The 17,084-nt window shown below is 44.2% G+C and overlaps 1 protein-coding gene across 1 annotated transcript in view; it reads left to right on the top strand.

Annotated features, from left to right (window-relative positions):
- Nucleotides 1-16,656, top strand: part of KCNK16 (potassium two pore domain channel subfamily K member 16) — a 97,372-nt gene extending 80,716 nt beyond the window's left edge. The window contains exons 3-5 of the mRNA XM_086925120.1: nt 367-533; nt 4,155-4,323; nt 15,048-16,656. Coding sequence (XP_086781246.1) covers nt 367-533; nt 4,155-4,323; nt 15,048-15,304 — 593 coding nt within the window. The 3' untranslated portion in view covers nt 15,305-16,656. The remainder of the gene's footprint in view (nt 1-366; nt 534-4,154; nt 4,324-15,047) is intronic.
- Nucleotides 16,657-17,084: the final 428 nt, after the last annotated feature.

Consider the following 17,084-nt stretch of genomic DNA (forward strand, 5'->3'; position numbering starts at 1 on the left):
CATTCAATAACGCCCACATTTTGGGCATGATTTAATTATTGGCAGCAATGGTGCTCTATTGCAACGGTGATGGAGTATCCTTACCAAAATGAATGTGATCCACCTGCCAAATTTAGATGCGAGCGGAACTTTGGTTTAATCACGGAGGAGACTGCAAGCAAGGGCAGATGCATTGTCAAAGACAGGTGTACATCAGGATAAACCCAGCAGGGTATGGCACATTCACAAGGGTTTAAACTATTGAGACTTGCCTCACAATATTATCATTCAGCACTTGTCCGAATCCCACCACAGCTAGCATTACGTGGCCTTAGATTCAGTACACACCTTTATAACCATGTACTCATTCCTTGCCCTTGGTTGCAGGCTACGGTAACTTGTACCCCAGCACGGTGGCGGGGCAGGTCTTCTGTGTATTTTACGCCTTGCTGGGGGTGCCGCTGAACCTGGCCTTCCTGAACCAGCTGGGAAAAGGACTCAACCTCCACCTCGTTGCCCTCGAGAGATGTGTGCAGCGGCCGGGCCACCCTGGGGTAAGTTGGTCCCTCAGCTACCTCTTTTGTGCTTCAAATCAAATGGTTTCCTATTGGTCGTGGTTGGCAGACATTAAGAAAGTACTCTTCTCCCATTTTCTAAAAAATTTGATCAATATTCACAATTCCATGAGACTTGTTAAACAACACAATTCAGTCAACTTCTCTACCTCTCGCTCATGACCTTGCTTCTCTCTATATCACATTCTGTGTTTACATTCATATCCCTCACTCTTAAACACCTCTCTCTGCCTCAACACGCTGTACCTCCTCCCTCTCCGTGTACCTCATTCCTCTTTTTCTTCCTGATCTCAACGTTTCTGTGAGGATCTGGATGTATTATATGATGTAGTTGTGGGGCCTTATCATGGAATACACTCACAAAACCCTTATTGAGCCCAGTCAGGCTCATTTGAACAACCTTAAACTCAACCCTGGGTAGCTATGGCTTTCAAGCAGCAAGGCTTGAACATAGGAGTGTAGTGTAAAGTATTTAACAGTACCAAACAACAAAGTAAGAAAGCCACACAACAGGAAAGAAACACAACACCAATTTATAAAAGTAAAGTGTAGTTTTGTGATTTTTTGGAGTGCAAGATGAAATAAATTGACCAGGCATTCTTGAGATATGATTTTTCAAATATTTTAGTGCTTTTAATTATGACCACAAAAAAGCATTGGTCAATAAAAGTTTGGAAACTTTTCAAATGCTTGTGGAAGTTAGTTTGGCTACTCTGGCCCTGCTTGGGCAGCCGAATCTGACAGGTTGAAGGTATGACGGGGGAAGGGGGGGCAATGGGGTAGATTTGGACACTCACATGACCAGTAGAGCATTTTCCAGTTCAGTTCCAGCCTTTAGAGTATGACCGCCAAAGACTTTAATGGAGTGGTCCTGATGCGGATGATGCAGTATGAAAAGATGCTCAATGATGCTCCAGTTGCTGAGCGGTCAACAAGAGTGCCTCTGTGGTGCTTCCCTGGTCCACAGGTGATGTGGGCCTCTTTGTCCAGAAAGGTTGAGTCCCACAATGACCTCTTTCTGGAGATCAAATGGCTAGGGCAGCTGGACATCTGGTTTTTGGGAACAGTGGTTGGAGTAGGATCCCTTAGTGGGGGCTAGAGTTCCTCTTGGGTGACCAATTCAGACTCCGATTGCACTCCCTCATCCGGCTGATTCAGATGCAACTTTTGGCCATCGAGGATCAGTCTCTTGGGGCGCCCAGCAGCAGCTAGCAGGGAATCTTTTCCTGTGGCTAGTAACTTGCCATTTTGGGCTTCTTCAGCTCTTTTGTCCCTGGGGCTGGTTCCAGGGGATCAGCAGACTGATCCTTGGAGTCACTTATTTGGTCTGGGGCTGTGGCTTGACTTTTTTTTGATCTATGAGCCACAGGAACAGTCCAAACCTCGCTAGCCCGCAGTGCAGCAGATGCAGTCAAGCAGGCGGTGCAGCCTCTCTTTGTGCAGCTCTAAGGACATCAGGGCAGTTCTTCTTTGGTCCTCTTTCCCACTCCAGCATGATCTGAGGTTCAGGGCGCCATATTTATCACAGGAAAGTGCCCCAAGAGTGCCACGTGGTCACTAGCCAATGGGCTACCAAGCCCCCTCCCTTTTGGTGACTACTTTCCGGTGATGTGTGGCACTTAACAAGCTATCTCACATTAATGCACAAGGATGGTAACTATGAAAAGAAAACGCGACAAAAAGGAGGAAAGGTGGAACCAAAAGCACTGGTGTGTTAAGACGAGAGCCCTCACTCACCATAGGGCTCCATATGCTTCATCACAGGGTCCCCTATTCACACTGGGACTGCAATGTGCTCAGTGTGGGCTACAACTCTCCCGTAGGAGAGGAGCAGGGTTTTTTTGTCATCCAAACTATGAGTTTCCTCTATTGTATAGGGTAGAGAGGGGCAGAGTGCAAAACAAAGGCTAATATGTGAATTTAAAACTATCTCTTGGTGGGTCAGGACTAACCCTGGGCGTAGTTTGCGAAGTAGCGATACGAGAAGCTACTCAAAGTGCACTTCGCACTACGCGTAGCTTCAAGAACTGCGTAGTGCACTGTGTAAAATGGTGTTCGCACTGATTGCACAGTGCCAGATGCTTGTCCGCACTGTGCAATCAGTGCAAACTGCATTTTGCTCAGTGCAAGCAGTCGTTTTCTGCCGCTGGAGTAGATTTCTACTCGAGCAGCAGCTTTCTCAACACGGACTGGTAGTTTCTCATCGCGAGCAGACGCGATCATATGTGACCACTCGCAGTGAGAAACCTGACCTCCCCGTGTTGACAATCTCGCCGGGAGGTTTATTTTCCACACTCGCGACCGGCAACTTGATGTTGCTGATCACAAATGTGGAAAAAGTCTCGCCGGGATATCATTTTGCTTGCTAGAGGTCGCTAACTTGACGTTGAGGACCGCGAGCAAGCAAAAAATTACTGCTGTGCTACGCTACGCGTGCTTGGACTGTGCTAAGTGCAATTCGCGTATTGCGAAGTAGCGCAAACTTCGCAAACTACTCGAGCATAGCGTAGTGCTTTGCCCAGGGTTAGTGAGGACAGCTTTAATCTGGTACCCCCAATGGATAGACTTAAAACAAGCTAAGTGCGATAGGGATAGAGATATTACCCTAACCTATAATCTAGTTAACATGTTTCTTCCTGTATAGACATAGTTCATGCCGTCCTCAGGACCAGAACTATAAGTCACATTGGGTTCTTCGGATTGCATAGTAAATCTCACATTAAGGCCTTGCATTGCTCTTGGGCCAGGCTGTGTGTAGCAAGGGCAGTGCAAGCCCTTGATAATTCTGGCTCCTGATGTCATTGCTTATGCGTTGTTGCGTTTAGAGATTACACTACTTTTCCTTGCTTGTCGAAACACTGGCAGGGTCTCAATTTAGAAGGGGCTATTCTTACAGAGTTCTGATTGGCTATCCCCCTGGGTATGGCTTGGATTGCCCTGCCCAGCTACACTGCAGGACAAGTGCAAACGGTCTTACTTGGTGTTCAATGACGGGTCCAGTACTACAGAGGCCCCAGGACACCTGCAGCAGAAAGCTTCAAAAGATACAATTAAACCGATGTAACCCCTGTCTGCTCTGGGTCACCCTTAACCAGACCCCACAATAATCAAATGATAATAGATGGAGGGAAACTGACTGCACTAAAAGTATTTTAAGATTGTAATATAATTCTTGGCCTATTCCAAGTTACCAGGATGTCCCCTTGGGACACATTACATGCAATCAATCTACATGCAATCCATTTACCCGGGCACTGGTTATCATGAATGTCTGCATTGGGTCAGGGAGAATAAACACCTCACTCCAAGCCAGTATGGACGTTGTCTCAATTCCTCAGCCCTTGTCCTACAGATTAAGGTTTAGTGGTGTATTAATCTAATTAGTTCAATGGAAACAAAACAAGTCTACAATACAAAGAATGTATTAGGTTGTCACACTAAAGTCAAGGACTGAAGCAGTATTTGTGATGTCCCAGAGAGAGGGGGACAACCTAGGGTCATGCCTATGTGGACCATCATTGGAGACCTGTGATGTTCATGACAAGGGGCAGTGATGCATGCCACTGACATCTGTGTCCTCTCGCTTTCTCTGCTGCACAGAAGGTGGTGAAGACTGTGACGGTGACATTGTTCCTGACGTCGGGTACCCTCCTCTTTCTCGTCTTCCCTCCAATGATCTTCAGTTACATCGAGGGCTGGAGCTACGGACAGGGTTTCTACTTCGCCTTCATCACCCTCAGCACCATTGGATTTGGGGATTTTGTGCTAGGTAAGGAGTCTTGTCTGTTGATTTTGTATCATTCTATTGACAACTTGCATTATCTTCACATTGAAAATCTGCGGGCTCTTTAAAAACTACCGTCTGGCGCATGACTGAACATATAGTGCACAACTCACTGAGCTATGCTGTGGAACTTAAATGCGCTTTTCTGTAGAGTGAGAAGTACCAAAGGAGTTAGCAATGAAAATTAATGCAGAGGAAGTGCAGCCGCCTGTACAACACGTCAGGGCATGGGTACAAGCTCCTGATTTTGTGAGGATGGAGTGAATAAAATTGCTTCATCAATTTGTGTACATCTCTTGCAGCAGAACTTGTCATGTATACTGCAGATGAGAATTGTGTTATCCACAGTAGGGCTGCTCATCATGGCAAACTGTAACTGGCCTGACTTGGAGCTGCCCACCGATGATGCGTGTGCCAGAGACATGAATGGACATCTGTACACCAAAGCAAGAGAGCCACAAGCAGCCTAGGGAATTCACATTCAGCCGAGACTGCCAGGAGCCCAGGGTGACCTGGTAAAAATCAACTATATGGCTGCAAAGTTGTCTGTAACTCTCCTAAGTCACCTGCAGCTCACCAACATGTACCGTGGCGGCCCAGGTCACAGCCGCCAGGGTGACCAGATGTCCCGGGTTTCCCCAGACACAGGTTTTTTAGGTCTCGCCAAGGCAGTGCATGCACCCATCTCTTCAGGACATCTTGTATCCACTCTGTGGCCTTACAGCCCGCCAATTACTTTTGATTCATTTTATCACATGCCCTTTCCCAAAGCTTTCTTCTATGTGGCTAAACTGTGTTTTTTATTCCTCCTTCTAGTGTCTTGCTCCCTCCCACGGTGCAGTGACCCATTACTTGTATCATTTCACGTTTGCATATTTCAGTTCATTAATCTACACAATGTTTTTGTTTTTTTCAGCCTGAGATTTGGGAAGGTTCCCTTTTGTTTCTTTATAGTGTTAATGCTCCTAGCACCATTTCTTTAAACAGCCCTGTAAATCTTGTCCTTATCTCATCACATTTGCTGTTTTCCGAGGGCACCTGTTCCATCCACCCACCCCCTCCCTCATCGCTGCTTGCCCCCTCCGTCGTCGGCCACTCTTTCCATCTCCTTTCCTCTGATTCCCTCTTTAGCTTGCCAGCCCCTCTTTACAACTGCTTCCAATGGAGAGCTATATGCACACATGATGCCACCAAACATTACACAGACGCATAATGCATTAACAAGAATTATTGCAACCATACATGCAAACCCAAAACTTTACAGCTATATATTTTATAGCAGGAACCATTTGTGCAGTCTTGCAGTTACCCCGCATGTTCCAAAAGTTAACACTCAGGAGCAAGGAAAGCAGTTGTGCAAGCCATCTACTTCACCTTCATTGCAAAACCAAAGGGGATGATGGACAGAGTGTTGAACATTGCAAGCACTCACCCCCAGTCAACGGATCTGGGTTAATCCATCATCATTCTTTAGCTCACTTCGCCACCCCAGTTCAGACCCAGCTATATGCAAATCAGTCTGACCCTGTGCCTCATGGGAACAATCCAGCCCGAACTGCCAAGCCATGTCTTCCCTGGACCAGAAACAAGCATCCTTGGACCGGTTTCTGGCTAATCAGCCATCATCAGCCAGGTTAGCTTGAATCCAGTGGCAAAGTGAGCAAGGTACCCACGTCTGGGCATACCCTGCCAACTTAGGGCAAACAAAGCAAAACCAAAGGGGATGATGGACGGAGTGTTGAACATTGCAAGCACTCACCCCCAGTCAACTGATCTGGCTTTAATCCATCATCATTCTTTAGCTCACTCCGCCACCCCAGTTCAGACATTGCCATATGTAAATCAGTCTGACCCTATGCTTGTTTCCGGTCCAGGGAAGACATGGCTTGGCAGTTCGGGCTGGACTGTTCCCATGAGGCACAGGGTCAGACTGATTTGCATATGGCCATGTCTGAACTGGGGTGGTGGAGTGAGCTAAAGAATGGTGGTGGATTAAACCCAGATCAGTTGACTTGGGTGAGTGCTTGCAATGTTCAACACTCCGTCCATCATCCCCTTTGGTTTTGCTGTCTACTTCACCTTCATCGCACTGCATCATGTGACTCAAGTTCGCTGATGGGTGCAGACATGATGCTGCAAGAGCTGGATAATTTACAGACATTGATTCACACTTTTACATCAAATCACATCAGCAATACTCCACAAATCAGCTACCAGCGAGAAGAAAACAAAAATAGAACCTCTCTCTAAAGCGAAACCTATTGGCTTTGTCAATGCTTGTTTAGAACTGCCCTGACGTTCTGACATATTGCAATAAGTTAAAAATATGTCTCGATTTTTACAGCTGGCAGTGCGGTGCATGCTCACATTTCCACAGACCCTCTCTTGAGGAATCATTTAATGTACAGAAGGCAGATATTAAAGATGGCCGGGTGAAACAACATCGGCGAAGACCTTAACTCAAAACCCTTCCTTTGGGCTTCAACAATTCAGGGTGATGTGGAAGTAAGAGAGTGGTGGGAATTAATTACAAATCTGACACATGAAAATATATTTTAAGGAATTCCCAATATTAACCTATGAGAGGAGCAGACCTCACAGTAGTTTGGGTGTTTGTCTCTACGAGGACACGTAAATCAACTGGCTTGTTACCTGGTGAGAAGCAAGGCAGACGGTTGTTGCCCATTTTGTTTGGCCATTACTTTGAGAACGGACCCCAAAGTTAATATTGATTGGACCATGTTGGATTGTATTTGGTCCCAATAATGACGGTAATTGCATGGTTCCTGCAGGCACTCTTCAATTATGTATTGCCTGACCGGAGTCGCAGACGGTCTGCTGAATTGTGTGAGGACAGGACACTACCCATTGAAGAGTAGGTGTCAGCTCCTTCCTTTCATCTTTGACAAGTGGGCATTCCTCTGCTGTCAGCTCTTTTTGGGTTTTGAAACCCGTATCCTGTGTTTGTGGCTGTCTGGAGGGAAAGCACTGATAAAGACCCCATATATAGGCTGGCATACAGGACTGAGCTGAAAGGGGACCTGTGCACTTCGAAGGCTTTGCTTTGAAGTCACCTCCACATCAACAGCACTTTTTGGTATAAGTACTGGGTCTCTGACCCCATCTAATCAGACATTGCTGGACGTATAACTGAAGCTCTGCCAGACAACTGGTGTGCTGCCTAAAGAACTCAGCTGGACTGCTTTTCTGGAAGGACTGCTTTTCTTCTTGTTACCCTGCCACCTGCTGTTCTCTGACTCTGGTGAAGGAGAGCTAGACTCTGCCTTCTCCAAGCGCTTGATCAATAAGTCTCAGGGACAACAAAGACTTCATTTTTCCCTATACAGAGGCTGGGCACTGCCCTTCTGCTGGAGTGACCGCTGAGTTTAAGATCAGCGCTTTGTGCCCGAGTGACAGCGGAGTTTGTCAACAAGTTTGTCACAATATTTTCTATTTAGGAATCATCATTAGTAGCTCAAAATTAAATCCTTCACTGTGGGTGCCATTCATATCACCCTTATGAAGTGGAGGCAAGCAAGCATCACCTGGATATCATTTACAAAATAAACTTCTAAAGTTTGAATGAGCACATGGACAAGGGTTGGTCATTGCATTTTGAAGCTCCATTGTTGATGTCATCAGAGTATGTCTGATGCTGGTCACTGCATGTGAAGTTCCACTGTTGATGTCATCGGAGTATGCCTGAATCTGGTCACTGCATGTGAAGTTCCTCTGTTGATGTCATTGGAGCATGTCTGATGCTGGTCACTGCATGTGAAGTTCCACTGTTGATGTCATCGGAGCATGTCTAATGCTGGTCACTGCATGTGAAGTTCCACTGTTGATGTCATCGCAGTATGCCTGATGCTGGTCACTCAATGTGAACTTCCATTATTGATGTAAACGGAGTATGTCTGACCCTGGTCACTGCTTGTGAAGTTCCATTGTTGATGTCACTGGAGTATGTCTGATGTTCGTCATTGCATGTGAAGCTCCATTGTTGATGTCATCCCAGTATGCATGATGTTCGTCACTGCCTGTGACATTCCATTGTTGATGTCATCAGAGTATGTCTGATGTTGGCCACTGCATGTGAAGTTCCACTGTTGATGTCATCGCAGTATGCCTGATGTTGGTCACTCAATGTGAACTTCCATTATTGATGTAATTGGAGTATGTCTGACCCTGGTCACTGCATGTGAAGTTCCATTGTTGATGTTACTGGAGTATGTCTGATGTTCATCATTGCATGTGAAGCTCCATTGTTGATGTCATCCCAGTATGCCTGATGTTCGTCACTGCCTGTGACGTTCCATTGTTGATGTCATTGCAGTAGGCCTGATGGCGGTCATTGCATTTGAAGCTCCGTTGTTGATGTCATCCCAGTATGCCTGATGTTGGTTACTGCCTGTGACGTTCCATTGTTGATGTCATCGCAGTATGCCTGATGGCGGTCATTGCATGTGAAGCTCCATTGTTGATGTCATCCCAGTATGCCTGTTGTTTGTCACTGCTAGTGACGTACCATTGTTGATGTCATCGCAGTATGTCTGATCCTCGTCAATGCATGTGAAGTTCTGTTGTTGATGTCATTTGAGCATGTCTGATGGGAAGTTCCATTGTTTTATGTCATCGGAGTATATCTGGCCCTGGTCACTGCATGTGAAGCTCCATTGTTGATGTCACTGGAGTATGTCTGATGCTCGTCACTGCCTGTGACATTCCATTGTTGATGTCATCTCAGTATGCCTGATGTTCGTTACTACCTGTGACGTTCCATTGTTGATGTCATCGCAGTATGCCTGATGGCGGTCATTGCATGTGAAGTTCCATTGTTGATGTCATCCCAGTATGCTTGTTGTTTGTCACTGCTTGTGACGTACCATTGTTGATGTCATCTCAATGTGCCTGGGGGTTGTCACTGCCTGTAAAGTTCCATTATTGAAGTAATCGCAGTATGTCTGATCCTTGTCAATGCATGTGAAGTTCTGTTGTTGATGTAATTTGAGCATGTCTGATGGGAAGTTCCATTGTTTTATGTCATCGGAGTATATCTGGCACTGGTCACTGCATGTGAAGCTCCATTGTTGATGTCACTGGAGTATGTCTGATGTTCGTCACTGCCAGTGACATTCAATTGTTGATGTCATCGCAGTATGCCTGATGGCGGTCATTGCATGTGAAGCTCCGTTGTTGATGTCATCCCAGTATGCCTGATGTTCGTCACTGCCTGTGACGTTCCATTGTTGATGTCATCGCAGTATGCCTGATGGCGGTCATTGCATGTGAAGCTCCATTGTTGATGTCATCCCAGTATGCCTGTTGTTTGTCACTGCCTGCGACGTACCATTGTTGATGTCATCTCAGTATGCCTGAGGGTTGTCACTGCCTGTAAAGTTCCATTGTTGAAGTAATCGCAGTATGTCTGATCCTCGTCAATGCATGTGAAGTTCTTTTTTTTTTCCTTTTTTTTTCCTTACATTACACACATTGTATTACATATATTATACATTTGCCAAATAATTTTGAATTTATGATTTACCATATCTGGTTTGATGACACTACTCCTACTATACATGGCTACAAAAAAGGAAAAAAAAAAAAAAGGCCAATTATAAAATGCATTTTCACAATGTCTACCCAAACGTATGGTTTACTGATATCTATAGTTCCTATTACATTTCAGATACCCATAAGTTCCTATATTGCCATAATCTCTTTCCATTTCGCAATTGGCTCCCATATTTTTAATCCTAACTTTCTTCCCCTTTTTCCCTTACGTGCGTAAATTGCCTTCTCAAGATTATACATGCCTAGTAGATTTGAGAGCCAAGTTTGCATAACCGGGGGGGTCTTGTCCAACCATGCTCTTGCTATTGTCAGCCTCAGTACTGCGGTGGCAATAAACATAAATACTTTATAAATATGATCTCCCCCCATATCCCTCCCCAACAAAATTAACAGAGGTGTCAATTGTACTCGTAATCTTAAAGTACTACCCATGAAATCTTCTACATTTTTGATCAAAGTGTGTAGCTGGGGGCAGTTAGCAAACATATGAACAATATCTGCATCTAGTGCATTACAACGAGGACAGGTGGTACCGGTCGAACCTCCCCATTTAGCTATTCTGGCTGGAGTATGATACAGTGAGAACAGAGTCTTGAAATGCTGAGATTGCAGGGGACCCGCGCATAAGATGGTATGACCCAGGTCTAGTGATTCCGTAAAGCTTTCAGGCTCCCCCCCCAATTTTTCAGCCCATTTGTTACAAAATGTATTCATATCATCAACCTTCCCTTTTGCAAGACTTGCATAAAAAGATCTTATCGTACAATCCCCTCCTAATATTATCTTCTCAAGTATTTCATTACGGCCGGAGCCCACTGCTCCACCCCGCTTATTGCTGAGAAAGCTACTTATCTGCAAAAATTTAAAGAAATTCCTTGTTTCGATGCCATATTTACGGGTAAGATCTTCAAACTGGACAATCCCCTCATCATCCATTAAGTCCCCAATCTGTATTATCCATTTTTGTGCCCACCCAGCCATTGTTAAATCAGCAAAGACTTCCGCCAGGAAGGATTTGTTCTTATAGAGCTGGATATACCTATTGTATCTTCCTAAGTCCGCCTTTTTTAAAAAAGCATTCCATATCTTAACTGCTGCTTCTACAGTCTTGAATCTAGTCCTTTTGTAGTACCCAAACTCTACTCTATTTAAGAAACAGTTTTCTGTCTCCGCCCCCAGTACTGCAGAATAAACTTCCGTGGTCATGGTCGTAACTCTTTGCTTGAGTCCCCCACCCCTAATTAGTCCCTGCATATACTGTAATGCCGCTGCCATTTGGTACATCCTAAAATCAGGGGCCCCCCATCCCCCTCTCTCTCTCGGAAGAGACATATAACGATATGCTCGCCGGGTCTTCCCATGTGCCCAAATAAATCTATTCAATACATTCTCCAACAAGTTAAACCATTTAACTTCAAAAACCAAGGGAATAGTTCTAAAATAATAAAGAAATTTGGGCAGAATCAGCATTTTTATCATGTTAGTGCAGCCCATCAAGGAGAGATTGTTCATCCTCTCTAAATCGCTCTTTACCTTAGAGATTAATGGAGTCATATTGCTCTCAACCACTGCTCCCAGGTCCGCCGATAATGAGACCCCTAAGTATACTGCAGAGCTAACCACTCTGTTGTCATCGCACCTAGCGTATATGTTCTTTATAATCTGCGTTTTGGCTCTGTTCAAACTATACCCGGATATCTTACAAAACACCAGGGCCTCTGCTTCTACCTCTTTTATAGCTAAGGTAGGGTTCGAAGTTGAAATTGCTACGTCGTCTGCGTATGCTAGGGTCTTCACAATGCAATTATTTACTCTTATTGGTGGTATGTCACCATTAATTTCAAAACGCTGCAATAACGGCTCAAGATATAGCCCAAAAAGAAGGGGCGAGGAGGGACACCCCTGCCTGGTCCTCCTACCAATTTTTACTGCAGCTGACAGCCCTCCATTAACTCTAATTCTGGCAGTTGGGGTGTTATATAGGGCCTGTATAGCTTTAATAAACTTTTCCCCTATCCCACACCACCTCATAACATACCACAGATAGCCCCAGAAGAGCCTGTCAAACGCCTTCTCAGCGTCTAGGAAAAGTGCTGCAACAGGGTCTCCTAAGACACCGGCACAGTCAAAGATGGTAACTACAGTCCTAACATGTTGTGTTGTCCCTTTACCGGGTGTAAACCCGTGCTGAGTGGGGGTTACCAATTGCTCAATGATTTTTGCTAATCTTTTTGCCAGAATTTTAGAGTATATTTCAACATCTGAGTTCATCAGTGTTATGGGTCTATAGGATCCTGGTGCTTCTGGTGGTTTGCCTTTTTTTAAAATTACGATAATGTCGGCTCCGCCCCAGGAATCCGGAGTGGATTCCCCTAATTGCGCTTGCAACATTGTGTAAAACATATCCGCAAGTAGCACATCCCTAAATACTTGGTAGAATTTGATCGGTATTTGGTCCGGTCCTGCTGATTTCCATGCTGGTAAGCTTCCAAGGGCAGCCTTTAGTTCTTCCAACTGAAAAGGTCCTTCCATTATCTCTCCCTATCTTCTTCAGGCAGTGTCGGTGGTAAAATATTCATAAAATAGTTTTCAATATTTACCGGGCTTACTATATCCTCCGGGGTGTATAAATCTGAATAAAACCTTCTAAAGACTTCCCTTATTAAATTAGGATCTACAACCAAATTCCCCTGTTCATCCCGTATCTCTTTTATTGCCGCTGCAGCTGTTCTCTGCCTATTTCTTATTGCTAGTACTTGCCCTATTCTCTCACTAAATTCATATGTTCTTTCCTTTTTCGTTAAATAATTATCTGCTGCTTTCCTGGCCAGTCCTTCAACAGCTTCGGCTTTCAATGCTATAATTTTAAATAAATGTTCTTCTAGGGGTAGATTCCGTACAATTGCCCTACTCAGATTATCTTCCTCTCTTAATAACTCTTTTGCTATCTGTTCTCTCTTATCCCTTTCCCTCTTCTGCCTTGCTAGAACAAAGCTCATTGTTTCTCCCCTTACTCCAGCCTTGAAGGTGTCCCAGACCACCCCTGGAGATGCTGTCCCTCAATTGATATCCTTGAAGTATTGTATCCATGGTATCATATGCTCCCTATATGCAGCATCTTTTAACAAACCTCTCTCAAAGACCATTGCGAGGGTTTCTTTGTGCTTGAGTGATTTTAAATGTAAGAATCAGCGGGCTATGGTCCGAGATAACCCGTGGGAGTTTCTCCATATGTAAGCCAGGAAGCAAGGCAGTAGAGGTTAAAAAATAATCCAGTCTAACCATTACTTTGTGCGGGGCTGAGTAGAAAGTACTCCCATCCAGATATGGGTGTATCTTTATCCATGGATCAACCAAGGCATTATGAGAAACCATAGCCGCTAATGCCTTGTACACCTTCTTCTTCCTTCCCCGATATGTCCCCCCTGGCTGTGTGAAGGAACTCTCTGGGCCGTGTATATTAAAATCCCCACAGCACACTATAGGCTTGGGCCACTGAGCTAACTCGATATCAAGGAATTGGAACACATCTGGGTCATCTTCTGTGGATCCATAGACTGTGGCAAGGGTTATTGTCTGGCCCCTAAAATTTATTTCCAAGATCACCCACCTGCCCCATTTATCTTCCTTCTTTCTCCCTATAGTCACGTCCCTACACTTTCCCAAAATTGCTACCCCTCTAGTCCTGGTACCCTGTTTAGTACTTGCTAGGACAGAAAACCCTAAATGCTCCAAGAGATAAACCTTACTCCCTTCTATATGGGTCTCTTGTAGACAAATTAAATCCAAATGTGCCTGAGGGTTGTCACTGCCTGTAAAGTTCCATTATTGAAGTAATCGCAGTATGTCTGATCCTTGTCAATGCATGTGAAGTTCTGTTGTTGATGTCATTTGAGCATGTCTGATGGGAAGTTCCATTGTTTTATGTCATTGGAGTATATCTGACACTGGTCACTGCATGTGAAGCTCCATTGTTGATGTCACGGGAGTATGTCTGATGTTCGTCACTGCCTGTGACATTCCATTGTTGATGTCATCCCAGTATGCCTGATGGCGGTCATTGCATGTGAAGCTCCATTGTTGATGTCATCCCAGTATGCCTGATGTTCGTCACTGCCTGTGACGTTCCATTGTTGATGTCATCGCAGTATGCCTGAGGGTTGTCACTGCCTGTAAAGTTCCATTGTTGAAGTAATCGCAGTATGTCTGATCCTCATCAATGCATGTGAAGTTCTGTTGTTGATGTCATTTGAGCATGTCTGATGGGAAGTTCCATTGTTTTATGTCATCGGAGTATATCTGGCACTAGTCACTGCATGTGAAGCTCCATTGTTGATGTCACTGGAGTATGTCTGCTGATCGTCACTGCCTGTGACATTCCATTGTTGATGTCATCTCAGTATGCCTGATGGTTGTCACAGCATATGAAGTTCCTTTGTTGATGTCAACGGAGCATGTCTGATGGTTGTCACTGCCTGTAAAGTTCCGTTATTGAAGTAATCGCAGTATGTCTGATCCTCATCAATGCATGTGAAGTTCTGTTGTTGATGTCATTAGTGTATTTTTGATGTTCGTCACTGCTTGTAAAGTTCCATTGTTGATGTCATCGCAGTATGCCTCATGCTGGTAACTGCATGTGTAGTTCCATTGTTGACGTCATCACAGTATGTCTGCTGTTCCTCATTGCTTTTGACGCTCCAGTTTTAGATGTCATCAGAGTATGTCTAATGCTGGCCACTGTATGTGACATTCCAATGTTAGTTGTCATCGCAGTATGTCTGATGCTGGCCACTGTATGTGTCATTCTAATGTTAGAAGTCTTCGCAGTTTGACTGATGCTGGTCACTGTATGTGACATTCCAATGTTAGAAGTCTTCGCAGTTTGACTGATGCTGGTCACCCCATGTGACGCTCCAGTTTTAGATGCCATTGGATTATGTCTAATACTGGTCACCATATGTGACATGTCCAATGTTAGAAGTCTTCGCAGTATGTCTGATGTTCATCACCACATGCGATACTCAAGTTTTACATGTCATCGCAGTATGTCTTATGTTGATCACCGTATGTGACGTGGCAACGTTAGATGTCATCGGAGTATGTCTGATGTTGACATTTATTTTTTACTCGCTTCCCAGGAACGGATCCAAGCAAGCACTACATCTCTGTCTACAGGAGCATGGCTGCTATCTGGATCATCTTTGGACTTGCCTGGTTGGCTCTGGTCTTCAACCTGGGAACCACCTTAATGGAAAAACTGCTCCACCTTGGCTTGCACCCGGCCAGAGCTGTGAGACTGGAAGAGGTGGCGGCTGTTTCCAAGCTGGAAGACCATCCCAACCAGTGCCGGGATCGCCACAGAACTTCCAGGGTCTACGATGACTACAGCGGCTAGAGTGAGGTTCACGCTCCGACACTAGAGACTAATGGCCTCATTTGGATCTTGGCGGACAGGTGACTCCATCACAACAGTGGTGGTTATCCCATCTGCCGATTATCTAAATCCAATAGGATATTATGGAATTATATTTCGGTAGACGGGAAATCCGTCACCGTTGTGACGGAATAATCCATCCGCCGAAATCTAAACCAAGCCCTTGGCCGAGAAAGAAATTAAGTTAAGGCATGGTTGGAGGACAATTTATGAGTAGACTACAGTTTTAGAGAAAAAGAGAAAAAAAATCCATAGTTTTAATGAAACAATGACAAATCTCACTTAAAAGTGAAAAAATGCAGATCCTAGTTACTGAACAATGCAATATGCATATTGTGCCCTTCTATAAAAGCATTTAACGATCTTTAACTCTGGCAGTAATTTACAAGGCCACTCTGCATGGCTTTTCATGGCCTTGTAAATATGGTCCCCTTTCACGCATTACTCAGCGTGAAATTGGTGCACCATGAGTGTTGCTGTGCACGTTCTCACTCAACACCCATGGATTCTGACGCATTTCCTGATTTATAAGGTTTAGGAAACCTGGAAATGCGTTAGATTCCCACGCCTCCCTAGGGGAGGTGTAAGGGAGGCGCAAAGATGAGGAATACCTTTATTTACCTCTTGTGATTGTTTTTGTGCAGGGAGGTCTGTAATGCAGGCATCCTTGCACCACTGCTTGCAAGGGTGCAATGGCCTACAAGTGTGCCTATGTTGGCGCATGGCAGCCCATTGTGCACCAGCGCAGGGGAAAAGGACATGAATGGGCCATATCTCAGAGATAGAGCGCATTCCTGCCCTTTTCTTTTGACGCAGAGCAGCGCGGCAAGACTCCTTGCGGCGCTGCCCTGCGCCAAAACCTTGTGAATGAGGCCCTATATGTTTTGTGTACTGTCTTTCTTCTTTTTATTGCACACTCTGCGTCTATGAAAACTGGCTGTACAAAGTGATAATGGTTTGATTTTCGATATTCAGAGGCATTCTTATCCTACAGTACTGGTGTCTTTACAAATTATGCACCAATAAGAGTATAGATAAGTTACGTCACATGTCTGAGCCTATAGTTGAAGTTGTCTGATTTTTGCACCATATTTTGCCACTCATATGCTTGTCAAAATACTATATATTTGTATATATTTGCCAAAATGAAAACGTTGTGAGCAGTAGACTTTACTTTTCATAAATGCATTTTCTCTAAATTCAGACATATTTTGTAGTCACAGATTAAATGAGGTTATTTCATCAGACGGTGTTACCGCCTTAATAAGACTTTATGATAAAAAAAAATGCAAATAAACATTCCGCATATGCAGAAAGCCTCTCGTAGTATTCATCTATGTGTTTTTTTGTACAAATTCATTGTATGACAACTTCAGTGAAATTAACCACAAAATATTGCAAAAATAAATCTAGTCAGCCAAGCTTTCATTTTCATGTAGGCAAGTTCCATGTTTATTGATGAATTGCTTTAGAGTCCTGCTGAAGTCAACAATACGCAATACGAAATATAAAAATAGACACATCATAAAATAAATAAAAGTTTAACATATTTCAAGTAGATTTTATAGTATTTAAAATCACAGTAACAAACATGCTCATGTGAAAGAAAACAGCATTAAATTAACAAACACTAGGGGGCACATGCATCAATATTGCATTTTGCGATTTCTTAATTGCGAAAAATAAGGAATCGCAATTAAGGAATTGCAAACTGCAATGCATCAAGAAATCGCTATAAAAA

This window comes from Lissotriton vulgaris, chromosome 6 (genome assembly GCF_964263255.1).
Source record: "Lissotriton vulgaris chromosome 6, aLisVul1.2, whole genome shotgun sequence".
NCBI classification, from domain to species: Eukaryota; Metazoa; Chordata; class Amphibia; order Caudata; family Salamandridae; genus Lissotriton; species Lissotriton vulgaris.